General features: G+C 46.2%; 2 protein-coding genes across 3 annotated transcripts; both read left to right on the plus strand.

Annotated features, from left to right (window-relative positions):
• The first annotated feature begins 22757 nt into the window (after nucleotides 1–22757).
• SAT1 (spermidine/spermine N1-acetyltransferase 1) lies at nucleotides 22758–25843 on the plus strand. Of its 2 annotated transcripts, XM_004063914.3 has the most exons (6): nucleotides 22758–23044; nucleotides 23289–23340; nucleotides 23431–23514; nucleotides 24958–25059; nucleotides 25153–25193; nucleotides 25319–25843. In XM_004063914.3, the coding sequence occupies exons 1-6, from the start codon at nucleotides 22979–22981 to the stop codon at nucleotides 25487–25489; spliced, it is 516 nt and encodes a 171-aa protein (XP_004063962.1). In that variant the 5' UTR covers nucleotides 22758–22978; the 3' UTR covers nucleotides 25490–25843. The 2 variants fall into 2 exon arrangements, with proteins under 2 accessions (XP_004063962.1, XP_018874876.2); XM_019019331.4 differs by lacking the exons at nucleotides 22758–23044; nucleotides 23289–23340; nucleotides 23431–23514 and having other exon boundaries at nucleotides 23926–25059.
• LOC129530074 (uncharacterized) lies at nucleotides 22905–22994 on the plus strand. Its single transcript, XM_063703328.1, has one exon. It carries the CDS (start codon nucleotides 22905–22907, stop codon nucleotides 22992–22994), a length of 90 nt encoding a protein of 29 aa, XP_063559398.1.
• Nucleotides 25844–26254: the final 411 nt, after the last annotated feature.

Consider the following 26254-nt stretch of genomic DNA (forward strand, 5'->3'; position numbering starts at 1 on the left):
TTTTTAGTAGAGACGGGGTTTCACCATGTTGGTCAGGCTGGTCTCAAACTCCTATCCTTGTGATCCACCCGCCTCGGCCTCCCTAAATGCTGGCATTACAGGCATGAGCCACCACGCCCAGCCTTTTTTTTTTTTTTTTTTTTTTTTTTGAGACAGGGTCTCACTCTCTCGCCCAGACTGGAGTGCAGTGGTGCAATCTTGGCTCACCACAACCTCCACTTCCTAGGCTCAAGAGATTCTCCTGCCTCAGCCTCCCAAGTAGCTGGGATTACAGGCACATATCACCACTACCCGGCTAGTTTTTGTACTTTTAGTAGAGACGGGGTTTCACCATGTTAACCAGGCTGGTCTCGAACTTCTGACCTCAAATGATCCACCCGCCTCAGCCTCCCAAAGTGCTGGGATTACAGACATGAGCCACCACACCCGGCCTGGCCTCAATTTTTTAATTTATAATGAGATGTGGGTCTGCTTGAGGGTCATGAGAAGCCCAATTATAACTAGAAGATTTATTGATGAACATGAAATCAGTTGCATTCAGCTAAGATACATTCACAAGAATGTAAGCGCCATGATGGTAAAGATTTGTCTGATTTTTCTACTGTTATAATTCCAGAGATTTTAATAGTACCTGACACAGTAAAAAAATCTGTTAAACAAATGAATGAATAAACACAGACTGATGTATCTATCTCCACAATATACAGATACCTGACCGGGCGCAGTGGCTCACACCTGTAATCCCAGCACTTTGAGAGGCCGAGGTGGGCGGATCATGAGGGCAAAAGATTGAGACCATCCTGGCCAACATGGTGAAACCCCATCCATAATCCCAGCTACTTGGGAGGCTGAGGCAGGAGAATTGCTTGAACCAGGGAGTCAGAGGTTGCAGTGAGCCAAGATCACGCCACTGCACTCCAGCCTGGTGAAAGAGTGAGACTCTGTCTCAAAATAAATAAATAAATAAATAAATAAATAAATAAATTATATATATATATACACACAGATCCCTGTCTCAAGATTCAGCCACTAAAGTTCTTGCATCAGGGTATTCTTGTGCCCACTGCAGTACCAGCTTGAGTGGTGCCAATTTGCCAATTTTGGCCTTTGAGGTTCTTCTTTTTCTGTGTGTCCAGGACTGAACCTAATAAACACCTTTAGTTGCCTACCGTAAGCCATTCCCTTCTTTTTTTTTTTTTTTTTTTTTTTTTTTTTGAGACTGAGTTTCACTCTGTTGCCCAGGCTGGAGTACAATGGCGCGATCTCGGCTCACTGCAACCTCCGCTTCCCGGGTTCAAGTGATTCTCTTGCCTCAGCCTCTCGAGTAGCTAGGATTACAGGCATAGACCACCATGCCTGGCTAAAATTTTTGTATTTTTAGTAGAGACGGGGTTTCACCATGTTGGCCAGGCTGGTCTCAAACTCCTGACCTCATATGATCCACCTGCCTCAGCCTCCCAAAGTCCTGGGATTACAGGCATGAGCCACCACGCCCGGCTGCCCCACTAATTTTTTGTATTTTTAGTATAGACGAGGTTTCACCATGTTGGCCAGGCTAATTTTGAACTCCTGACCTCAAGTGATCCGCTCGCCTCAGCCTCCCAAGGTGCTAGGATTACAGGTGTGAGCCACTGTGCCCGGCCACTTCTACAAAAGTTATAAAGCCCATAATACATGTCCATTACTTTCACCCTAGATAGTTAAATATCTTTTATAGATGTTAAAAACAAGAAAAATATATTTTCTATTTACCCACACATTTGCCATTTCTGGTGCTCTTCATTTCTTTGGGTAAATTCAAGTGTCCATCTGGTATAATTTTCCGTCAGTTTGAACAACTTCCTTTAGCATTTCTCGTAGTACAGTTTTAGTGATGAATTCTTTCACCTTTAGCTTTCCTGAAATATAAATCCATTTTTGGGTTATGCCTTCATTTTTGGAGAACATTTTCACTGGATATAAAATTCTAGGCTGGCAGTGTTTTTCTTTCAGCTCATTAAAGATGTCATTCCACCATCTCTGGTTTGCATTGTTTTTGATGAGAAACCAGCCATCAGTCTCATCTTTAAAATTTTCTCTCAATCAGGCCAGGTGTGGTGGCTCACGCCCTTAATCCCAGCACTTTGGGAGGCTAGGGTGGCTGGATCACTTGAGGTCAGGAGTTCAAGACCAGCCTGGCCAACATGGTGAAACCCTGTCTCTACTAAAAATACAAAAATTAGCCGGTGATGGTGGCACATGCCTGTAGTCCCAGCTCCTCAGGAGGTCGAGGCGGGAGAATCGCTTGAGCCTGGGAGGCAGAGGTTGCAGTGAGCCAAGATTGCACCACTGCACTCCAGCCTGGGTGACAGAGCAAGACTCCATCTCAAAAAAAAAAAAAAAAAAAAGAAAAAGAAAAATTCTCTAATCACTAGTTTTCAGAAATTTGATTCTGAAATGCCTTGTGGTTTCCTTTGTGTTTATGCAGCTTGGGATTCACTAGAATTCTTAAGTGTATTAATTTATAGTCTTCAATAAATTTGGCACATTCCAAATGTAGAATAAGAATTACAAAATTGAGAATTGTGTTGCACTAATATATATTACAGAAGGTAAATAAAGAGTGCTTAACTACTATTCACAGGTCCTTAAATTTGTTTTTTGTTTTTTGGTTTTTGGTTTTTTTTTTGAGATGGAATCTCGCTCTGTCGCCTAGGCTGGAGCGCAGTGGCATGATCTTGGCTCACTGCAAGCTCCACCTCCGGGCTTCATGCCATTCTCCTGCCTCAGCCTCCTGAGTAGCTAGGACTGCAGGTGCCCGCCACCACACCGGGCTAATTTTTTTTTGTATTTTTTAGTAGAGACGGGGTTTCAACGTGTTAGCCAGGATGGTCTCAATCTCCTGACCTCATGATCCGACCGCCTCGGCCTCCCAAAGTGCTGGGATTACAGGCATGAGCCACCGCGCCCAGCCCTATTTTTGTTTTTAACCATGGCTTCAGAGACTAGGTACTGAAAGAAAGTTTGGGAAAATTTAGCAAGAAATAGGTTTCTGACATTTTTTTAAAAAAAGGAAAACAAATAGAAAGTCTGGGAAATGGTTATGTCTGCTGTCCTGTCCAGATTCTAAGCATTATAACTGCATAATCTCCCCCTATCCGGTATCTGTAAAATATCTATAAAAAGAACAAAGGGCCAGGTACAGTGGCTCACGCCTGTAATCTCAGCACTTTGGGAGGCCAAGGCAGGCGGATCACTTGAGGTCAGGAGTTCAAGACCAGCCTGGCCAACATGGTGAAACCCTGTCTCTACTAAAAATACAAAAATTAGGCAGGCGTGGTGGTGCACATCTGTAATCCCAGCTACCTGGGAGGCTGAGGCAGGAGAATTGCTTGAACCCGGGAGGTGGAGTTTACAGTGACACAAGATCGTGCCACTGCGCTCCAGCCTGGGTGACAGAGCAAGACTCTGTCTCAAAAAAAAAAAAAAAAAGAACAAGGAAGAAAAGTTGTGTGAATTGATATATTCTGAATCATGGCCTTTTGAACATTTTCTCCTACTTTCATCTTTTCTGTAAGTTTGCTTCTTTAAAAAAAAATCTCCAAGTGTAGATTATAGTTGAATGCTATTTAGGTCATGAATAAGGTCCACTTCTAAAGTGAGACAGACTTGTAAATAATTTACCCAGATGATGTGTTCTGGATTGAACCCTGTTCACAAGGTGTCTGGCCAGGCAGATAAAATGCTCCAAGCAAAGTGCAGTGGGGTTTACAATACTGACTATCCATACTCTAATGATTCCTGATTCTATGACTATTGAGCCATACCTCATTGGTTGGCAAACAAGAATCATTACACATTTATTATTCGTGAGGAAGGTCAATGCTTCATGCCAAAGGTCAATGAATAAGAGAATGGTCCTGTGTAAGGGCAGGATAAAACAACTTTAGGGCCCCATTAGGCCATTCGCAGCTGTTCTTCCTAACCCAAAAATAGTTGGGATCCTTATATCGCCAGGTAGCCAGAAAGGAACAAACATTTAGAGGGTGCCTGTTATATTCTAGGCACTCTACAAAGGGCTTTACAACATCATTTAGTATTTACAACCCTAGGAAGAGGAAGCTATTATTATTCACTTCATTTTACACATAATCACACTCAAATTCAAGTACCTTGTCTAAACTCACACAGCTGGTAACTGGCAGCACGGACATTTGCATCTAAATGTGCCTGGCCAAAAAAACAAAAAAAACCCTGCTTTTTCCACCACACAAGTACACTTAGCTCCACTTTCCTAAAAGGACTCACTGAGTCAACTACCCTTTGGCATCATGCCAAAAGGCTGGCATTCTCTAACTCACTTGCATGGATGGGAAAATCCATAATCCCTGTCTGAGGATAAGTGTGTATTCTATCTATGAGGCAAGAACACAAATGAAGAGATGTGGACCATTTTTTTAAAGTGAAGGCAAGTTTAGTTTGTTTGTTTTTGTTTTTGTTTTATTTTGTTTTTTAGACAGAGTCTCACTCTGTCACCCAGGCTGGGGTACAGTGGCACAATCTCGGTTCACTGCAACCTTCACCTCCCGGGTTCAAGCCATTCTCCTGCCTCAGCCTCCTGAGTAGCTGGGATTACAGGCATGTGCCACCACACCCGGCGAATTTTTGTATTTTTAGTAGAGATGGCATTTCACCATGTTGACCAGGCTGGTCTTGAACTCCTGACCTCAAGTGATCTGCTCACCTCCACCTCCCGAAGTGTTGGGATTACAGGCATGAGTCACCACACCCAGCCGTGAAAGCAAGTTTATTAGGAAAGTAAAGGAATAAAGAATGGCTACTCCACAGGTAGAGCAGCCAGTAGACCATTTTCAAAGCATTGGGACAACTCTCACTTCAGAAAGAAATGATGGTATTGTGATGCCTCAGCTCTACCAACTAGATTCACCAACCAGTGAGCTCTGCCTCAATCATCAAAGAATCAGGAATCATCATCTCGGAGTCATTCTGAGATGATTCATCATAGAATTGGGAATCATCTCAGAGTCTCAGATCATCAGTATTATAATCCCTATTGCACTTTCCTTGAAGCATTTTGTCTTCCTGACCAGACACCATCTGTTCCTGTGAGTAGAAAAATCCTACGGTCTCTGCAATTCTCCTTCTGTGAAGAGGCCTGGATGGAGGCAGTTTCCTGCAGCCTCTCAGGGTGGCAGGGATCTCCTAGCATGTTGATTGTGTCACGGGATCCTTCGGGTGTTGCTTTTCCAGCTAGAAAGCTCTGCGACCAGTGGTGCCTTTGCCTGAGTTTTGATCAGGCCCGCCAGACTTGTTCCACTGACGTGGCCTGGCAGGCTGTGCTCAGCTCATGCTACCAGCCAGGATTCCACGCCTGCCAAGGGTGAGCCAGGCACGGAACAGCGAGGGGTGTGCAGGTGAGTGAACGCAGGGTCTGGCCACTGCGCACAGCCAGACACACCAGCTGCTGCAGCTGGGCAGGCAGCTCCAGGCGCCGGCAAAGATGCCGGTTCTATGCAAGTCTGCAGCTGGATCTGATGAACCACAAGCAGCTTCTGCTGTGGGCACCTGTGTCTGGACAAGGGGAATGCAGTGGTGCCCGGAAGTTTGAAGATACCAGAAACCGCAGAGCCCCAAAGAGGGTGTCACAGCCCTGGCTCAGGGAGCCCCTAGGTCTGCGCTCCCTGAAGGGCCACAGCACTTCTCTCCTTCACATCACCCGCAACATGGCAAGTCGCGGGGGCGTGGGGACGGGAGGAGGGCGTGTTTCAGCCCTGTTTGTGTTACTGCTCTTTCAGTCCCGCCATTCAGTGGGTCCTGAGTTCTCGTCCCACATCCAGGAAGAATGAGGTACGCGGACAACTAGAGGGTGAGCAAGGCGGAGAGGAGCCTTATTGAGTGACAGAACAGCTCTCGGGAAACTTGAAGTGGGTAGCTCCTTTCCGCAGGCAGGTTGTCCCAGTAAGTGTCCAGCTCTCAGTGGAGAAGAGACCCAGAGTGGGTAGCTCCCTTCTTCAGGCAGGTTGTCTTGATGAGTCGAGGAGACCTGAATTGGGTAGCTCCTTCCCACAGCTGGTAGTCCCAGCGTCTGTGTGAGTCTGGCTAGGCTCAGAAGGGAGGAAGTGCATGCTGATTGGTCCATGGGTGGCCATGGGCTGACCCGGAAAAATCACCGTTAAGTTCTCACTCCGGGCCACAGACTTCACCCGGGACTGACAGCCTAGCCCCTGGGCTTCAGGCCTCCCTGGCTTGATGGTGGGGCTTTACCAGGGACCCACCTCTTTCCGCCCAGGAGCCTGTCTGCCTCCTGCCACCATCAATCATGTCATCCACAGCGCCCAGGCTGTTCCTGCGGAGGAGTACCGGCAGCCCGCACCGAGTGCCCTCAGCTCCCCCACCCCACGCCGCCAGCCTCTCTCCTGTGCTTCTCAGTGCCCAAAGTCTAGAGGGGGCCAGGGTGGCAGGGGGCTGGCATGTCAGTGGCACCCCAGGCGCACGCACACCCAGCTGGGTCTAGACAGCGCTTGGGCTCAGCCACAACTTTGCTCCACCCCAGAGTGGGCTCCAGGAGCAAGGAGAGGCCAGGCAGCAGGAGCAGGCACTTCCAAGCCTGCGGGTCAGGGGGTCTTCCCAGCCCCCGAGAGCACAGGGATGTCCAGGTCTGCAGCTGTGGCTGGGTGGTTGCAGCTGTACCGGAAAGCGTGGGGCTCCCACCCGGCCAACTCAGAAGAGGGTGGGGCTCCGGCCAGCTCCACGGAGCACGCAGCCCCCACCGTGCCTCCCACACTACAGCTGGCATCTTCACAGTAGCCGCTCCAGACAGGCCACTGCTGCCATCAATTGTTTACTTGTCTTAAACTGCAGGTGTTCATAACCCATACTGCAGAGCTCTACTTATCAGTCCTATTCTTGTGATTGGGGACAGGGATGCAAAGCAGAGGAGAAAGGCTTACGAAGAGGAAGAGGTTGAGGAGACTGGAACTGTCAAGAGCACTCCCTGTTGTAATTAAAACAAGACGTGTGCTAGTGAAACTTAATTTGTAAGAAGTGGACTCAAGTGTTTTGTTTACAGATTTTTGCCCAAGTTCCAGCCCTAGGAGAATATTTCATATGACATCTGTTTTTTTAGAGAGAATAAATTTTTTTTTTTTGAGACGGAGTCTCGCTTTGTCACCCAAGCTGGAGTGCAGTGGCGCGATCTCGGCTCACTGCAACCTCCGCCTCCTGGGTTCAAGAGATTCTCCCGCCTCAGCCTCCCGAGTAGCTGGGACTACAGGAGCACGCTACCACACCCAGCTAATTTTTTTTTGTATTTTTAGTAGAGATGGGGTTTCACCATGTTGGCCATGATGGTCTCGATCTCTTTTTGTTTTGTTTTGTTTTGTTTTTTTGAGACGGAGTCTTGCTCTGTCGCCCAGGCTGGAGTGCAATGGCGCGATCTCAGCTCACTGCAACCTCTGCCTCCTGGGTTCAAGCCATTCTCCTGCCTCAGCCTCCCGAGTAGCTGGGATTACAGGCGCCGCCACCATGCCCGGCTAATTTTTTGTGTTTTTAGTAGAGATGGGATTTCACTATGTTGGCACTATGTTGGTCTTGAACTCCTGACCTCGTGATCCGCCCACCTCGCCTCCCAAAGTGCTGGGATTACAGGCGTGAGCCACTGCACCCGGCCACGTCTGTTTTTTTTATTTACCATTTCTGCCAGAAAATCTATGAGGGTCATAATTGCACAGTAGTACAGTAAAAGATTTCTTGACTTCAAAGTCAGTAAACAAGCCAGGCATGGTGGCTCACGCCTGTAATCCCAGCACTTTGGCAGGCAGAGGCAGGCAGATCACTTGAGGTCAGGAGTTTGGGACCAGCCTGGCCAACATGGCGAAAACCCATCTCTACTAAACATACAAAAAATTAGCTGGGGATGGTGGCACGTGCCTGTAATCCCAGCTACTAAGGAGGCTGAGGCAGGAGAATTGCTTGAACCCGGGAGACAGAGGTTGCAGTGAGCTGAGATCGCGCCACCACACTCCAGCCTGGCGGACAGAGCAAGACTCCATCTCAAAAAAAAAAAAAAAAAGTCAGTAAATCTCAGCTGTATTTCTGACTCTCTTTCTTTTTTAATGAGGTTTCTTTTTTTTTTTTTTTTTTTGAGACGGAGTTCCGATCCTATTGCCCAGGCTGGAGTGCAATGGCACGATCTCGGCTCACCGCAACCTCCACCTCCCGGGGTTCAAGCGATTCTCCTACCTCAGCCTCCTGAGTAGCTGGGATTACAGGCATGTGCCACTATGTCCGGCTAATTTTTTGTATTTTTAGTAGAGACGGGGTTTTTCCATGTTGGTCAGCCTGGTCTCGAACTCCCGACCTCGGGTGATTCGTCTGCCTCGGTCTCCCAACGTGCTGGGATTATAGGCATGAGCCACTGCGCCTGGCCTTTTTAATGAGGTTTCCAGTCAACTATCTGCCACTTTCTAGCTGGGTGACCTGGGACAATTACTTTACCTTCTCTGGGCTTCAGTTTTCTTAGCTTTTAGATGAGGGATGTGGAATACAGAATTACTTTCTATGCTTCTAAGATGACAGAAATCTCAACAGTAGAGGATGTAAGGCTTTGAAGAAAACCCTTATACTTCTAGATCATATTCATCCAGACCAGTTTTATTTAAACGGCTGGTTTTATTCCTAGTTTTCCCTGACGCTCTAGAATGGAAATGTACAATTAATCTCTCCTTTTTGGAGTACAACAAATATTTTCTAATTTAATAGACTCCAGATAAGAAAGCAGGACATACATAAAAAATAAGTAACAACACATGGTAATTAAGATTAAATGAGGCCAGGGCCGGGCACGGTGGCTCACACCTGTAATCCCAGCACTTTGGGACACCGAGGCGGGAGGATCACTTGGGGTCAGCAGTTCGAGACCATACTGGCCAACTTGGTGAAACCCCGTCTCTACCAAAAATACAAAAATTAGCCAGCTGTGGTGGTGCGCGCCTGTAGTCCCAGCTACTCAGGAAGCTGAAGCAGGAGAATCGCTTGAACCTGGGAGGCAGAGGTTGCAGTGAGCCGAGATTGTGCCACTGCACTCTAGCCTGGGCAACAGAGCGAGACTCCATCTCAAAAAAAAAAAAAAAAACTAAATGAAATCACATTTGTAAAATGCCAAACAAGGAATACCACTCACAGTAGGCACAAAGAAATGGAAGAAATGCTGGTTGCATATTTTGTTTTCCCTCTGCTGTAGTACCCTCCTATAATTAATCTCATAAGGAGACCCTAAAATGTACTACACTTCTCTCAGTCCTATGGTTCTGGGTCCCCTTTTGTTCTTCTTGCATCCTTCCCCTACCTCCATCATCCTCCCAAAAGGAATGACTCACCCCAACATCCTCCACCTTCAGAATGAGTTTTCAGGTAATAACTTCTGTTGTTGCCAGCAGACTATGCCAAATATTCACTTGCACCAGGGCCAGAACATTGGTCTGTTCCTTGTTCCTCAGGCCAGAGGCTGCTTGGGTACAGGGTACTCTCGCGTTTCCTTCTTTGAAGCATCCTCTATTTTCCTGGATTCACTGTTAACATTTAATTGCCAGTTGACAAATGGTACAAAGGTTGGTAAGCTGGATTTTGAACTTTAAAATCTACTGCGTGTACCCAGAGGCCACAGAGAAAAGAGGGGGTGTCTTATGTTTTGTGCACTAACAGGCAATTATTTACTATGATCTTCTTACTGAGTAACCTCTATACCTAGATTCAAAGAGCTGATACTTGTTTTTCGTTGTTGTTGTTGTTTTGAGATGGAGTCTCCTAGGCTGGAGACTCTGTCGCCTAGGCTGGAGTGCAGTGGCAAGATCTCGGCTGACTGCAACCTCCACCTCCTGGGTTCAAGCAATTCTCCTGCCTCAGCCTCCCGAGTAGCTAGAATTACAGGTGCCTGCTACCATGCTCAGCTAAATTTTGGTGGGTTTTTTTTTTTTGAGATGGAGTCTCGCTCTGTCACCCAGGCTGGAGAGCCATGGTCTCGGCTCACTGCAAGCTCCTCCTCCCAGGTTGAAGTGATTATCCTGCCTCAGCCTCCCTAGTAGCTGGGATTACAGGCATGCACCACTACACCCAGCTAATTTTTGTGTTTATAGTGGTTACAGGGTTTCGCCATGTTGGCCAGGCTTGTGTCGAACTGACCTCAAGTGATCCACCAACCTGGGCCTCCCAAAGTGCTGGGATTAAAGGTGTAAGCCATGGCGCCCACCAAAAAGTTGATACTTTAGGAGGCCTAAGGATAGTTGACTGCACTTTTCAGATATCCTAAGTATTTATAAGGAGTTAAAGGTTTGATCTCTGAGCTGAGTGATAGGCAGTAGTCTTCCTTTTAGACACAGTCTCAGGAGGGGAGAGAGGAAGGGCTGCCTGGAGGAGGTAAGTCACCCATTCTGCCCCTCAGTATCTGCCCCTCAGTTCTAATTGTACCTGTCCTGTTTCTCCAGAAGGCTGGATCCTTTCCGACTAAAACCAGTACCTTAAGGGCTTGTAATATTGAACTGTGAGTCCCCAGAGGGCAGGTACTATGCCATATTTATTTTGGCACTCCCCAAGCACAATGCTTGGTAGGAAACAGACCTTAATAAGTTTTGGCTGTGCCAGATGTGGTGGCTCAGGCCTGTAATCCCAGCATTTTTGGGGGCCAAGGTGGGCGGATCACGTGAGGCCAGGAGTTTGAGAACATCCTGGCCAACACAGAGAAATCCTGTCTCGGCCGGGTGCGGTGGCTCACGCCTGTAATCCCAGCACTTTGGGAGGCCAAAGCGGGTATATCACCTGAGGTCAGGAGTGTGCGACCAGCCTGGCCAACATGGTGAAACCCCACCTCTACTAAAAATATAAAAAATTAGCCGGGCGTGGTGGCAGGTGCCTGTAATCCCAGCTACTCAGGCAGCTGAGGCAGGAGAATCGCTGGAACCTGGGAGGTGGAGGTTGCAGTGAGCCAAGATCATGCCACTGCACTCCAGCCTGGGCAACAAGAGCGAAACTCCATCTCAAAAAAAAAAAAAAAAAGAAATCCTGTCTCTACCAAAAAATACAAAAATTATCCAGGTGTGCTAGCGCATGCCTGTAGTCTCAGCCCAGCTACTCAGGAGGCTGAGGCAGGAGACTTGCTTGAACCCGGGAGGCAGAGGTTGCAGTGAGCCGAGATCCACGTCACTGAACTCCAGCCTGGGCGACAGAGCGAGAGCCCTGTCTCAAAAAGAAAAAAAGTATTGGTTAAAGGTTGAATTAAAAGTAGGCTTTTACTGCCCTTTAAATGTTTGGCATCAGTTCTGGGAGCCAGGAAAAAATAAATAAATAAATAAATAAACAAACAAACAAATAAATAAATAAATAAATGTGTGGCTGACAGACTCCATGGTGGCCTTCATGATCCTGCCTCCTGGCGTTCATGCCTTTGTGTGATACCTTCCCCTCGAGTGGTGACAGGACCTGTGACTTGATTCTAACCGATATGGTATAAGTGATAGGATGTTACTCCCATGATTATGTCACATGATGTAAGATTCTCTCTTGGCAGGAAACAAAAGCAAAAAATAGACAAGTGGGACTACATCAAACTTAAAAACTTTTGTGCAGCTGGGCATGGTGGCTCACGCCTGTAATCCCAGCACTTTGGGAGGCCAAGGTAGGTGGATCACCTGAGGTCGGGAGTTGGAGACCAATCTGCCAACATGGTGAAACCCTGTCTGTACTAAAAATACAAAAAGTTAGCCAGGCATTGTGGCGGGCACCTGTAATCCCAGCTACTCGGGAGGCTGAGGCAGGAGAATCACTTGAACCTGGGAGTTGGAGGTTGCAGTGAGCCGAGATCACGCCATTGCACTGCAGCCTGGGCAACAAGAGTGAAACTCTTGAAAATTCATGAAGGGAGGAAAATACTCAGTGAAGGGAGTACAGCATAACCAGCCCAGAGAAAGAAACCAGAAAATTCAGTGCCTCAGTTTCCTCATCTGTGAAATGTATCAAGGAGCCAGACCTGAGCCCCTCTGGGGCAGAGACTATTATTTTCACTCTTATGGCCCCAGCATCTAGCAGAGTGTCTCTCACAGAGTCGCACTTGATAAAGCACTTTTTTGTTGTTGGTTTTTGTTTGTTTGTTTTTGGCATAGGATCTCACTCTGTTGTCCAGGCTTGAGTGCAGTGGCATGGTCTCAGCTCAGCAACCTCCGCCCCCTGGGTTCAAGGGATTCTCATGTCTCAGCCTTCTGAGTACCTGGGACTACAGACACGTACCACCACGCCCGGCTAATTTTTGTATTTTTAGTAGAGACGGGGTTTCACCATGTTGGCCAGGCTGATCTCCAACTCCTGACCTCAAGTGATCCACCCGCCTCGGCCTCCCAAAGTGCTGGGATTACAAGCGTGAGCCACCGCACCCAGCTGATAATGTGTGTTTTGACCTGACCGTGGTGGCATATGGACAAGATGGTTTGGGACTTGTTTATCCAGGAATAAAATTCATGTTAGCAAGCAGTGAATCTCCCTCAGTGATTTGGGCTCAGCTTGGAACCATCCTGAGAGGCACATTATTTCTTGCAGAGTGCGCAATTGGGGTCCTCTGAAAATGAAACCAAAATGGAACTCTTGCTTATGCCACCTGCTTCTGCTGAGGGACACACAGCTCTAGTCGCCTCCAGCACAAGATTCATGTGGGGTGGTGGTAATAGTGACACTGCCAGGTCACTTAGGGAAATCTCTCACCAGGAGATGGGCAACTGGGCCATTGATACAGTGGTACCCAGCCACCTTTCATGAGTGCCTGTAATTAAAATGACATTTTAATTAGGATTTAGATATATGATAAAGTGAGACAGAAAGACAAATAAACATGTTTTCCTTTAATTTTTTGGAAATTTTCTTAGCCCCTTATAAAAGGTTTAGTATGAAACTAGAAAATTCAATTTGGACAACTTAGTTTCTTTTTCTCTAATTTAGTTTCATTTCTCTTTACACAAATGTCACTTCCTCTCTGTAGCTTTCCAGGCCACTATGCTGCCTCGTCACCAAGACTTCGCTAGCACTCCATCCTGGCAGAATTAATTGTTTACTGCTTCCTGTAGATCATGTGGCACATTATTCACTGAAGCAGTTATCACAATGTATTTGATTACATTTCTGTTTTTTTTCTCTCTAGGTGGCAAATTCTCAGAAGTCAGAAACTCTCCCTGTTTGATCTTTGTAGTGTCAGGACCCAGCATAATACCTGACATATAGTAGATGCTCAATAAATGAATTAAATGGAATTGAATTAGTATATTGGCTTTACTTATTATTTTGTTTGTTTTAGTCCCCTCCCCCCTTTAATGATTCTTTCTTTTTTTTTTTTTTTTATTCTCACTTGTTCCGTCACCCAGGCTGGAGTGCAGTGGCACGATCTCAGCTCACTGCAACCTCCGCCTCCTGGCTTCAAGCAATTCTTGTGCCTCAGCCTCCCAAGTAGGTGAGATTACAGGGATGCGCCACCATGCCTGGCTAATTTTTGTATTTTTGGTGAAGACGAGTCTTCACCATGTTGGCCAGGCTGGTCTCAAACCCCTGGCCTTAAGTGATCTGCCCAACTTAGCCTCCCAAAGTGCTGGGATTACAGGCGTGAGCCACTGCGCCCGGCCTGATTATTTTCAAAGAATTGAAGATAGAGTGCATCAGAAAAAAGTCTATATTCATTATCTTTACTTTCTGTTGCTCAGACTATATGAGCCTCTTGGCCAAATAAAAGCCATTTATGGAACTGGTTTGCAGATGATTCTGAAAAGAGGCTGAGAGGAGAGGGATTAGGGAGGAAAAAAACTCCTCGTGGGATACGGTCAGAATTCAAAGAGAAAATGGAGAATTAAAGATAAATTCAAAGGAATTCTAATAAGATCAGGTGTAGAATCATAAACCTGAGGACAATCTAGGTATATAAACGCAAGACGTGGACCAGGCATGGTGGCCCACACCTGGAATCCCAGCACTTTGGGAGGCCAAGGTGGGAGGAACGCTTGAGCCCAGGAATTTGAGACTAGCTTGGGCAACATAGTGAGACCCCATCTGTTCAAAAAGTAAAATATTAGCTGGGTATGGTGGCAGATACTTTTTCTTTTTTTTTTGAGACGAAGTCTCGCTCTGTCGCCAGGCTGGAGTGCAGTGGCATAGTCTTGGCTCACTACAACCTCCACCTCCCAGGTTCAAGCTATTCTCCTGCCTCAGCCTTCCAAGTAGCTGGGACGACAGGTGTGCACCATCACGCCTGGCTAATTTTTGTATTTTTAGTAGAGATGGGGTTTCACCATGTTGGCCAGGATGGTCTCCATCTCTTGACCTTGTGATCTGCCTGCCTCGGCCTCTTAAAGTGCTGGGATTACAGGTGTGAGCCACCGCGCCCAGCCAGGTGGCACATACTTATAGTCTCAGCTCCATGGGAGGCTGAGTTGAGAAGATTGTTTGAGTCCAGGAGTTCAAGGCTGCAGCGAGCTATGATTGCACCTCTGCACTCCAGCCTTGGAGACAGAGTGAGACCCTGACTCAAAAAAAAAAAAAAAAGAATAAACCCAAACCCAAGATGTGCAGGAGTGGCATTTCAGAAGCTAAGTTCTAGGAGTCATGTGATCCTCCTACCTCAGCCTCCCAAGTAGCTGGGACTACAGATATGTACCACCATGTCCAGCTAATTTTTGTGTTTTTTGTAGAGGTGGGGTTTTGCCGTGTTGCCCAGGCTGGTCTCAAACTCCTGGACTCAAGCAATCCACCCAACTCGACCTCCCAAAATGTTGGGATTACAGGCGTGAGCCATGGCGCCCACCAAGAGCTGATACTTTAGGAGGCCTAAGGATAGTTGACTGCACTTTTCAGATATCCTAAGTATTTATAAGGAGTTAAAGGTTTGATCTCTGAGCTGAGTGATAGGCAGTAGTCTTCCTTTTAGACACAGTCTCAGGAGGGGAGAGAGGAAGGGCTGCCTGGAGGAGGTAGGTCACACAGAATGGGTTACAAATCGTGTAACTGCCCCTCAGTTCTAATTGTACCTGTCCTTTTTCTCCAGAAGGCTGGATCCTTTCCTACCAGAACCAGTACCTTAAGGGCTTGTAATATTGAACTGTGAGTCCCCAGAGGGCAGGTACTATGCCATATTTATTTTGGCACTCCCCAAGTACAATACTTGGTAGGAAACAGACCTTAATAAGTTTTGGCTATGCCAGAAGCGGTGGCTCACGCCTGTAATCCCAGCACTTTGGGAGGCCGAGGCAGGTGGATCACCTGAGGTCAGGAGTTCAAGACCAGGCTGGCCAAAAAGGTGAAACCCCATCTCTACTAAAATACAAAAACTAGCCAGGCATGGTGGCATGCGCCTATAATCCTGGCTACTCAGGAGACTGCGGCAGGAGAATTGCTTGAGCCTGAGAGGCAGAGGTTGCAGTGAGCTAAGATCGCACCACTGCACTCCAGCCTGGGCGACAGAGCTAGACTCCATCTCCAAAAAAAAAAAAAAAAAAGCACCCAGAACAACAAATAACACAATTTAAAAATGGATGAAGGAGGCTGGGCACAGTGGCTCACGCCTATAATCCCAGCACTTTGGGAGGCCGAGGCAGGCGGATCACTTGAGGCCAGAAGTTTGAGACCAGCCTGGCCAACATAGCTAAACCCCCTTCTTTTTTAAAAACACAAAAAGTTAGCCAGGCATTGTGGCATGCACCTATAATCCTAGCTACTTGGGAGGCTGAGGTAGAAGAATTGCTTGTACCTGGGAAGCAGAGGCTGCAGTGAGCCAAGATCGCACCACTGCACTCCAGACAGAGCAAGACCCTGTCTCCAAAAAGAAAAAAAAATGGATGAAAGACTTAAATAGACATATCTCCAAAGAAAATTGTAAATGGACAACAAGCATATAAAAAGACACTCAGCATCACTAATCATCAGAGAAATGCAAATTAAAACCACAATATCACCTCACATCTATTTTAACTGCCACTATTTTTTGAAAGGTGGCCAGGTGTGGTGGCTCACGCCTGTAATCTCAACACTTTGGGAGGCCTATGTAGGAGGATTACTTGAGCCTAGGAGTTCAAGACCAGCCTGGCCAAGATAGTGAGACCCCCATCTCTACATAAAAATACTTTTAAATTTTTTTAAATTAAAGAAAGGCCAGGCATGGTAGCTCACACCTGTCACTCCAGTGCTTTGGGAGGCTGAAGTGGGAGGATTGCCTGAGCCCTGGAGTTCAGGGTTCAATGAGCTAGGATCGTGCCACTGCACTCCATCTAGCCTGGATGACAAACCAAGACCCTGTCACTTGAAAAAAAATAATAAAAAATAAAAATAACCAGAAAACAAAATGACAACTGCTGGTGTAGATGTAGAGAAATTGGAACCTTTATGCACTGTTGGGAATGTAAAACAGTGTGGCTGCTATGGAAAACAGGAGGGAGATTCCTCAAAAAGTTAAAAATTTAAGTAACATGATCCAGCAATCCCACTTCTGGGTATATATCAAAAAAAAAAAAAAGAAAAGAAAATAGGGCCAGGCGCGGTAGCTCACGCCTGTAATCCCAGCACTTTGGGAGGCCGAGGCAGGCAGATCACATGAGGTCAGGAGTTGGAGACCAGCCTGGCCAACATGGTGAAACCCCATCTCTACTAAAAATACAAAAATTAACCGGGCCTGGTGGCACATGCCTGTAATCCAGCTACTTGGGAGGCTGAGGCACGAGAATCGCTTGAACCTGGGAAGCGGAGGTTGCAGTGAGCCAAGATCGCACCACTGCACTCCAGCCCAGGTGACAGAATGAGACTATGTCAAAAAAAAAAAAAAAGTGTTCATGGTAGAATGGTAGAGAGCAGTGGCCCTTGGTCCAACAAAACCAGTCTTAAATCATAAACATTCATAACTCTATCATGTCCCAGCTTTAACAATTTTGTAACCGCTGTTGAGCCTCAGGTTTTGCCAGCTGTAAAGACAGTGCTATTACTTACTTCACAAGATAGTTGTAACGGCCAGGCATGGCAGCTCACACCTGTCATCCCAGCACTTTGGGAGGTTGAGGCAGGAGGAGTGCTTGAAGCCAGGAGTTCGAGGCTAGCCTAGGCAACTTAGCAAGATCCCATCCCTACAAAAAAATTTTAAAGATTAGCCAGGCATGGCGGCATGGGCCTGTGGTCCTAGCCACTCGGGAGGTTGAGGTGGGAGGATTGCTTGAGTCCAGGAGTTGTGGTTGCAGTGAGCCATGCTTGCATTATTGCCCTCCAGCTTGGGCAACAGAGCAAGACCCTGTTTAAAAAAAAATAGGGCCTGGTGTGGTGGCTCACGCCTGTAATCCTAGCACTTTGGGAGGCCGAGGCAGGAGGATCCCCTGAGGTCAGGAGTTTGAGATCAGCCTGGCCAACAGGACGAAACCCCGTCTCTACTAAAATTTTAAAGAAAAAAAAATTGGCCAGGTGCGGTGGCTCACACCTGTAATCTCAGCACATTCAGAGGCCGAGGCAGGTGGATCACCTGAGGTCAGGAGTTTGAGACCAGCCTGACCAACAAGGAGAATGCCCGTCTCTACTAAGAACGCAAAATTAGCCGGGCGTGGTGGCACATGCCTGTAATCCCAGTTACTTGGGAGGCTGAGGCAGGAGAATCGCTTGAACCAGGGAGGCGGAGGTTACGGTGAGCCGAGATTGCGCCATTACACTCCAGCCTGGGCAACAAGAGTGAAACTGTCTAAAAAATAAAAAATAAAAAAATAATTAGCTGGGTGTGGTGGCGCATGCCTGTAATCCTAGCTACTCAGGAGGGTGAGGCAGGAGAATCACTTGAACCCAGACGGTGGAGGTTGCAGTGAGCCAAGATCACACCACTGCACTTCAGCATGGGTGACAAAGCAACACTCCCTCTCAAAAAAAAAAAAAAATTTAGGATGGGCATGGTGGCTGACGCCTGTAATCCTAACACTTTGGCAGGCCAAGGCTGGTGGATCACTTGAGGTCAGGAGTTCAATACCACCTTGGCCAATATGGTGAAACCCCATCTCTACTAAAAATACAAAAATTAGCTGGGTGTGGTGGCTCATTCCTGTAATCCCAGGTACTTGGGAGGCTGAGGCAGGAGAATCACTTGAACCCAGGAGGCAGAGGTTGCAGTGAGCTGAGATCATGCCACTGCACTCCAGCCTGGGCAACAGAGCGAGACTCCGTCTCAAAAAAAAAAAATAGTTGTAAGAATCAAATGAGACAATTAAAGCAAACTGCCTAAGACAATGCCTTGGCTGATTCCCTACCCAGTACTCTTCCCCTACTCAGTCCTCCTCAGTTACAGGGATTCTCTTTCTCACAAAGATTAAATTCTGCTGTAAAAACCACACACATCTCTAAAAGTAATGTGTATACCCTGAGGGCTGGTTTCAAAACTTGGTCATCCTTTAAAACCTCCAAGTACCTAGCACAAGACTCAGTAAGGACATGTTCATCTGCCGACTCACTAACCAAATAAAAGTTTTCCAAATGCTAGACAGTTAATCCCTTTTTTCACGCCATTTTCCCCCCTGCTGTTCAGGAGCTGTATATGCCATTTTAAATATAAATTCCATGCTGGACATGAGATTTCTCATGCCTGTAATCCCAGCACTTTGGGAGGCTAAGGCATGAGAATCCCTTGAAGCCAGGAGTTCAAAACCCGTCTGGGCAACACAGAAGGACTCCTATCTCATTAGCCAGGTATTGTGGCACACACCTATAATCCTAGCTACTTGGGAGGCTGAGGTGGGAGAGTCGCTTGACCCTGGGAGGTAGAGCTTGCCTGGGTGACAGAGAAAGACTGTCTCAAAAAAAATAAAGAAAGAAAGAAAAGAAAGACTCCCATCTCTACAAAAAATTTTAAAGATTAGCCGGGCATGGTGGCACATACCTGTGGTCCGAGTTACTCAGGAGGTTGAGGTGGGAGGATCACTTAAACCCAGGAGTTCAAGGCTGCAGTGAGCTATAATCATGCCACTGCACTCCTGCCTGGGCGACAGAGCAAGACCCTGTCTCTTAAAAAAAAAAAAAATAGGCCAGGCGCAGTGGTTCACATCTGTAATCCCAGCACTTTGGGAGACCGAGGCGGGCGGATCACCTGAGGTCAGGAGTTTGAGACCAGCCTGACCAACATGGAGAAACCCCACCTCTACTAAAAATACAAAATTAGCGGGGCGTGGTGGCACATGCCTGCAATCCCAGCTACTCAGGAAGCTGAGGCAGGAGAATTGCTTGAACCTAGGAGGTGGAGGCTGCAGTGAGCTGAGATCACACCATTGCACTCCAGCCTGGGCAACAAGAGCAAAACTCCGTCTCAAAAAATAATAATTTTTGTGTTATATATATATAGGTATATATATATACTTGTATATATACGTATATATATACCTATATATATACCTATATATATGTATGTGTGTGTATATATATATGGCTGAACGTGGTGGCTCACACCTGCAATCCCAGCACTTTGGGAGTCCAAAGCGGGTGAATCACCTGAAGTCAGGAGTTCAAGACCAGCCTGGCCCACATGGTGAAACCCCGTCTCTACCAAAAGTATAAAATTAGCTGGGCGTGGTGGCAGGTGGGAGGCTGAGGCAGGAGAATCACTTGAACCCAGGAGGCGGAGGTTGCAGTGAGCCGAGATTGTGCCATTGCACTCCAGCCTGGGCAATAGAGTGAGACTCTGTTTAAAAAAAAAAAAAAAAATATATATATATATATATATATGTGTGTGTGTGTGTGTAATGTTGGTTGCATCTATCCATTCATGACAATGGAAAAGCATAATGTGATTCACTGCCATGAAAAACATTCAAACTTCTTAGGGTTCTAGGCTTCTTCATGTCCACAAACACAGTCACAGTGGGCTTTTTTAGCCGTCTGTTTTGTTTCGGTTTTTTTGAGAGAGGGTCTCGCTCTGTCACCCAGGCTGGAGTGCAGTGGCGCGATCATGGCTCACTGCAGCCTCGACCTCCTGGGCTCAAGTGATCCTCCCATCTCAGCCTCCCAAGTATAATAGCTGGGATACAGGCACACGCCACCACACCCAGCTAATTCTTGTATTTTTTTGTACAGACGGAGTTTCCCTATGTTACCCAGGATGGTCTCAAACTCCTGGGCTCAAGCGATTCATCCACCTCAGCCTCCCAAAGTGCTGGGTTTACAGGCATGAGACACCACACCTGGCCACCATCTGTTTTTCAGAATAGGTTCTTCTTGTCATAAGGACAAAGCAAAGCAAAAGATCATGAAACTTAAACTGGGCCGGGCGCTGTGGCTTACGCCTGTAATCCCGGCACTTTGGGAGGCCGAGGTAGGTGGATCACCTGAAGTCAGGAGTTTGAGACTAGCCTGACCAATATGGTGAAACCCTGTCTCTACTAAAAATACAAAAATTAGCCAGGCGTGGTGGCGTGTGCCTGTAGTCCCAGCTACTCGAGAGGCTGAGGCAGGAGAATGGTTTGAACCCGGGAGGCGGAGGTTGCAGTGAGGGGAGATCACGCCACTGCACTCCAGCCTGGGTGACAGAGTGAGACTCCATCTCAAAAAAAAAAAAAAACGAAAGAAAGAAAGAAAAAAGAAACTTAAAGCGGAAAAACAAACAGAAAAAATTATAATGCATTTTAATGAAACAATCACTATTCCACAATGTTTTTTCTTTTTTTTTTCTTTTTTTTTTTTTTGAGACGGAGTCTTGCCCTGTTGCCCAGGCTGGAGTGCAATGGCGCCATCTCGGCTCACTGCAACCTCCGCCTCCTGGGTTCAAAAGAATCTCCTGCCTCCGCCTCCTGAGTAGCTGGGATTACAGGCACTCGTCACCATGCCCAATTTTTTTTTAAATTATTTTTAGTAGACACGGCGTTTTACCATGTTGGCCAGGTTGGTCTCGAACTCCTGACCTCGTGATCCACCTGCCTCTGTAGAAGGAGGGATCAGACTATCCCCCAAAGACCACCCCTCACATTCAACAAGTGATTCTCTGCCTTTGCTAGCAATATCCTGTATGTAGAAAAGAAAGCAGAAGTAGATTCTCTGTTACCCTTCCTGCCCTAGGGGGATTCCGCGGATCCTGAGTCACCCTGGGAGATTATGAAACTCAAAGGTCTTTCTCAAAGATCTTTAAAAACCACTGATTCTCAACTGCCAAATTACAGCTACTAGTCTTTCCTGACAGTGTTGGCTAGACCTCATGGATGACCAGAAGGCCTTTTCCTCCTCTGCTTCTGTCTAAAATGTCAGGACTTAGGAGAGCTTGTTATACATTTCCTGGTAACAGTAAATTAGACCGCTATGACTAAGCGCTAGTGATAGCTGCGTAGCTAAAGCAAAACCAAAGCCATCTTCTGTTTGGGTTGCTTAGTTTAATAGAATAGTGATTGTTTTGGCCGGGCACGGTGGCTCACTCCTGTAATCCCAGCACTTTGGGAGGCCGAGGTGGGAGGAGCACTTGAGCCCAGGAGTTCGAGACCAGCCTGGGCAAGATGGTGAGGCCCTATCTCTACCAAAAAAAAAAAAAAACTTATCAAGGAATCCAAAGACCTTACCTTCGAAAATTGTAAAAAACAGTAATACACAAGCACATATTCTTTCAGTCACCAGAGCAATGACATCATCACATATTCTGTAAATGTATAATTATTTCAAAAAAAAGTGAAAGGAAATGAAGCACAGAAGATGAATCAAGTAGGGATTACAACAACTTTCAACAGCAACCGAAGTCAGAAGACAGATACCATCAATGTGCTGAAAGAGGAAAACTTCTGAACCTCAAAATCTATAAACTATGAAATAAACCCTTCAAGAATTTTAAGATGGGCCGGTCCAAAGGTAGTGAGTTATCTCAGTTGATTGTTCACAATCAGTTACAGATCAAACTCCTTATTTTACTCTCACTACTGCACTTGACTAGTCTAAAAAAAGAATTATAAGATGAATTAAAGACACATTCAGATAAGCAAAACTGAGAACGTTTGGCAAAAGCAGATCTTTACTAAAGGAAATTATGAAGAATGTACCTCGGGCAGAAGGAAAAGTGTCAAGATCAAGTGTCAAGGAAGATTAGAGATTTAAGAAGGTATAAGAAGGTTAGAAAAGTAAGAAAAAAATATGCCGTCAACTCTAAAAACTACAAGTATAAAGAAAAAAGATTATTGGGAAATCCAAATAACCTACCTTAGGAAATTCTAAAAGAATATACGAGCTCACATTCCTTTGGTCATAAGAGCAGTGTCATCATTAGACATCAGGTCGCCTCTGGAAAATTCCATTGTGAGTTTAAAAGGCAAATGACGTCTATAATTCTAAAACTAGTTCTCCCACCGAAACTCTAGAAAGGATCTTGGGCTCTGCAGGGTCTCCCGGATCACACTTTGAGAACTGCTGCTTTAGTCTTCCTCCCATCTCCTAAGGCCAGGGCTCCTGAGTTTGCTTCCCACTGGCCAGGGAGAAAAGAGCAAGGTCACTTGTCGGGGGGCTGCAGAGGGAATTCCCTTCTTTCATTTGCAAATGTTACTGGGGGACACACCGGCTCCCAGTAGGGTTTCCGCCAAGGCTCCGCGAAGCGCCACTAGAGGGCGCCGCTAGCGAATCCCACAGCGCGCCCCGCTGCCCCCACTTTTGTTCTCCGGGTTCACACGGGCGCCCGGAAGAGAGGGTGGTGCCTGGGAGAGGAAACGATGCGCCCCGGGGCCGCGGCCTCATTGGATGAGAGGTCCCACCTCACGGCCCGAGGCGGGGCTTCTTTGCGCTTAAAAGCCGAGCCGGGCCAATGTTCAAATGCGCAGCTCTTAGTCGCAGGTCGACTGGGGTTTATCCGTCACTCGCCGAGGTTCCTTGGGTCATGGTGCCAGCCTGACTGAGAAGAGGACGCTCCCGGGAGACGAATGAGGAACCACCTCCTCCTACTGTTCAAGTACAGGGGCCTGGTCCGCAAAGGGAAGAAAAGCAAAAGACGAAAATGGCTAAATTCGTGATCCGCCCAGCCACTGCCGCCGACTGCAGTGACATACTGCGGCTGATCAAGGTAGCGGAGAGCCAGAGCTCCTCCCGGGGCGTGGGATGGAGGTGGCTCCGTTTCCCAGGGTGGGGTGATTCACGTCTTGAGGTCTCGGCCGGTGTGAGAGCCCAGCCTGTTCCCCTTTCTGCGCCCATCCCCGGCTCGGCCGCCACCCCGCCCGCCCGCCCGCCCCATTCCGTTCCCCTGAGCTGGCCGGGCCGGAGCCTCATTTTGTTTTCTACTTTTTTCTCTCCTATGTGAATCCCCCCAGGAGCTGGCTAAATATGAATACATGGAAGAACAAGTAATCTTAACTGAAAAAGGTAATTCAACAGTGGCAGGGCGGGGGACAAGCGTTCGGTGCCTGTCACCTTCGCCAAGGCCATTACCGCCCCTGCTCCCCCTTCTTGCAGATCTGCTAGAAGATGGTTTTGGAGAGCACCCCTTTTACCACTGCCTGGTTGCAGAAGTGCCGAAAGAGCACTGGACTCCGGAAGGTAACCCCTCGCCCTTTCCAGAAGCCAGAGAGATCGAGTGTTATGTAAGAAGTAGTGTCGGCTGTGTAGAACCACTGACTACACAGGCCGAAGTTACTGAGAACTTGGACAGAAAAAATAGCCAGCAAGTGTTCAAACTACTGAGGAAAAAAAAAAAATTAGATATGCTGCACTTAAGAATACTAGCGCAGGTTAAAAGAGCTGTTTAAGTAAGTATCAGAGTGCTGTGGAGACTCGGAAGTGTTTAAGCTGCTTAAGTAAGTATAAGTGTTGTGGAGACCCGGAAGAGTTAGGTATAATGTCATTTGTTGTAATTCAGTTTCATAAAATGGTTCTTGTTTGACCCTAACGTAACAGTTTTTGTAATTGTGTTAAATCACATTTTTTTCTTTAATTTGTCCCAATCTTCAGGTTACAGTCTCTAGCTTCGCCATGTACATGGCCCTTCCGTGTACATGGATGGGCGGGGAGGTAACTAAAAGATCCTTTACACAATAAAGTAGATGATCATGATAAATGAGGTAAGGTCCTATTATCACACACTTCAAACACGGTAGATCAGAAACCCACTATGATACTCGCTTCCTGTCTGTTTGCTAAGGAATATAAAATGGCTAGAAAGTTTAATTTGAAACCTTTGCCTCCATTTGGAATAGTAGACACCAGTTAAGAGGGTGTCAGATGCCTTTTTTTTTTTTTTTTTTGGCTGGTCCCTGTTGATTGGTCAGAAGACGGCTCAGCTAAAAGGGGAAGTTGTCTGGGTGGTTGCTTTTTTTCTGACGTCTGTTCCTCAGGCTGGAAGAAATGAGCAGAAAACAAGGGATGAGTACTTTTTAGAGTATGTGCATGTTACGTAATACCTGTTTCTGGGCAATGCTGCTGCTTCTGACTCAACAAATGGGGAGAGCAAATTGAAAATGCGTAAATTGGAAGGCAAGTTCTGAAATTAAACGTTGTACTTTGGCCTGATGTTCTGACCTTTAAGGAAGCAAGAGTTTGTAAACTTCCAAATATTTACTATTCTGAACTGCCGTGTAAACCTGACGTATTCCCAAGTCAACATACCAGTATACCAATAGGATGTGAATAATGTGTGTGTTGAGTTTAAAACCATAGCAGTTTTGCTCTGGCAAGTAATGAAAGCGTTCTCGCTTCCTGAATGTGAGCTCCAGCAGACTGCAGAGTGGCCAGTCCACAGTTGTAGCCTGACTTCAGTGAGTTCTGATGTGTGCTTTTTGCAAATACATGTTCTCAGAACAGTGAGATCATCCAGCAGTAGCCTGGACTGCACTCACATAAAAATCATGAGACAGTCATGGCTACTTGTTTCTGTAATACATGCATGTGTGTTTTTTAAAACCTATGATAGGCCTCTGATTCTGCAGCTGCAACTTTTATGGAATGTTTTCCTTCTCCACATCTCATGTGATGCTCTTATTACAGGACACAGCATTGTTGGTTTTGCCATGTACTATTTTACCTATGACCCGTGGATTGGCAAGTTATTGTATCTTGAGGACTTCTTCGTGATGAGTGATTATAGAGGTACGATTGAGTTCGGAGCAGAGGGTCTGAAGAGAGTTCAGAGTTATAAATGCTTACAATGACTTTTTAAATTGTACTTCTCTTTCTTTTTAGGCTTTGGCATAGGATCAGAAATTCTGAAGAATCTAAGCCAGGTATGTCTTAGTTTTTGGTTTCCAAATTTGTAAGTTTACTGGATTATGTTAATGATGGAATAAAAATTGGGTCTTGAAAGCAGGCTGAAATGTCACTGAGGGTGTGTTTTACTCTCTCATAATAGGTTGCAATGAGGTGTCGCTGCAGCAGCATGCACTTCTTGGTAGCAGAATGGAATGAACCATCCATCAACTTCTATAAAAGAAGAGGTGCTTCTGATCTGTCCAGTGAAGAGGGTTGGAGACTGTTCAAGATCGACAAGGAGTACTTGCTAAAAATGGCAACAGAGGAGTGAGGAGTGCTGGTGTAGATGACAACCTGCATTCTATTTTAGAATAAATTCCCAACTTATCTTGCTTTCTATGCTGTTTGTAGTGAAATAATAGAATGAGCACCCATTCCAAAGCTTTATTACCAGTGGCGTTGTTGCATGTTTGAAATGAGGTCTGTTTAAAGTGGCAATCTCAGATGCAGTTTGGAGAGTCAGATCTTTCTCCTTGAATATCTTTCGATAAACAACAAGGTGGTGTGATCTTAATATATTTGAAAAAAACTTCATTCTCGTGAGTCATTTAAATGTGTACAATGTACACACTGGTACTTAGAGTTTCTGTTTGATTCTTTTTTAATAAACTACTCTTTGATTTAATTGTTTGGTGTAAGCATTTTTACTAATTCTTTATTTCTTACACATCTTTCTTGCTGTTGAAGATAAAAATGACCCGCAAACATCATTGGATAAACAGAATTGCTCAAAATAATTTTTAACCCAATTTAAAGTTTTTATGGTCATGTGTTATGCTAGTATTAACAAAGTCTGGATAGAAGCCAGTTTACCAGTTGGCTATCAAGATTTTATACATAGCAACATGTAAAACATGACTTTTTTTTTTTTTTGAGACACAGTCTCATTCTGTTGCCCAGGCTGGAGCGCAGTAGTGCGATCTCAGCTCACTGCAACCTCTGCCTCCTGGGTTCAAGCAATTCTCATGCCTCAGCCTCCTGAGTAGCTGGGACTATAGGCACGTGCCACCGTACCCAGCTAATTTTTGTATTTTTA

Source organism: Gorilla gorilla, chromosome X (genome assembly GCF_029281585.2).
Source record: "Gorilla gorilla gorilla isolate KB3781 chromosome X, NHGRI_mGorGor1-v2.1_pri, whole genome shotgun sequence".
NCBI classification, from domain to species: Eukaryota; Metazoa; Chordata; class Mammalia; order Primates; family Hominidae; genus Gorilla; species Gorilla gorilla.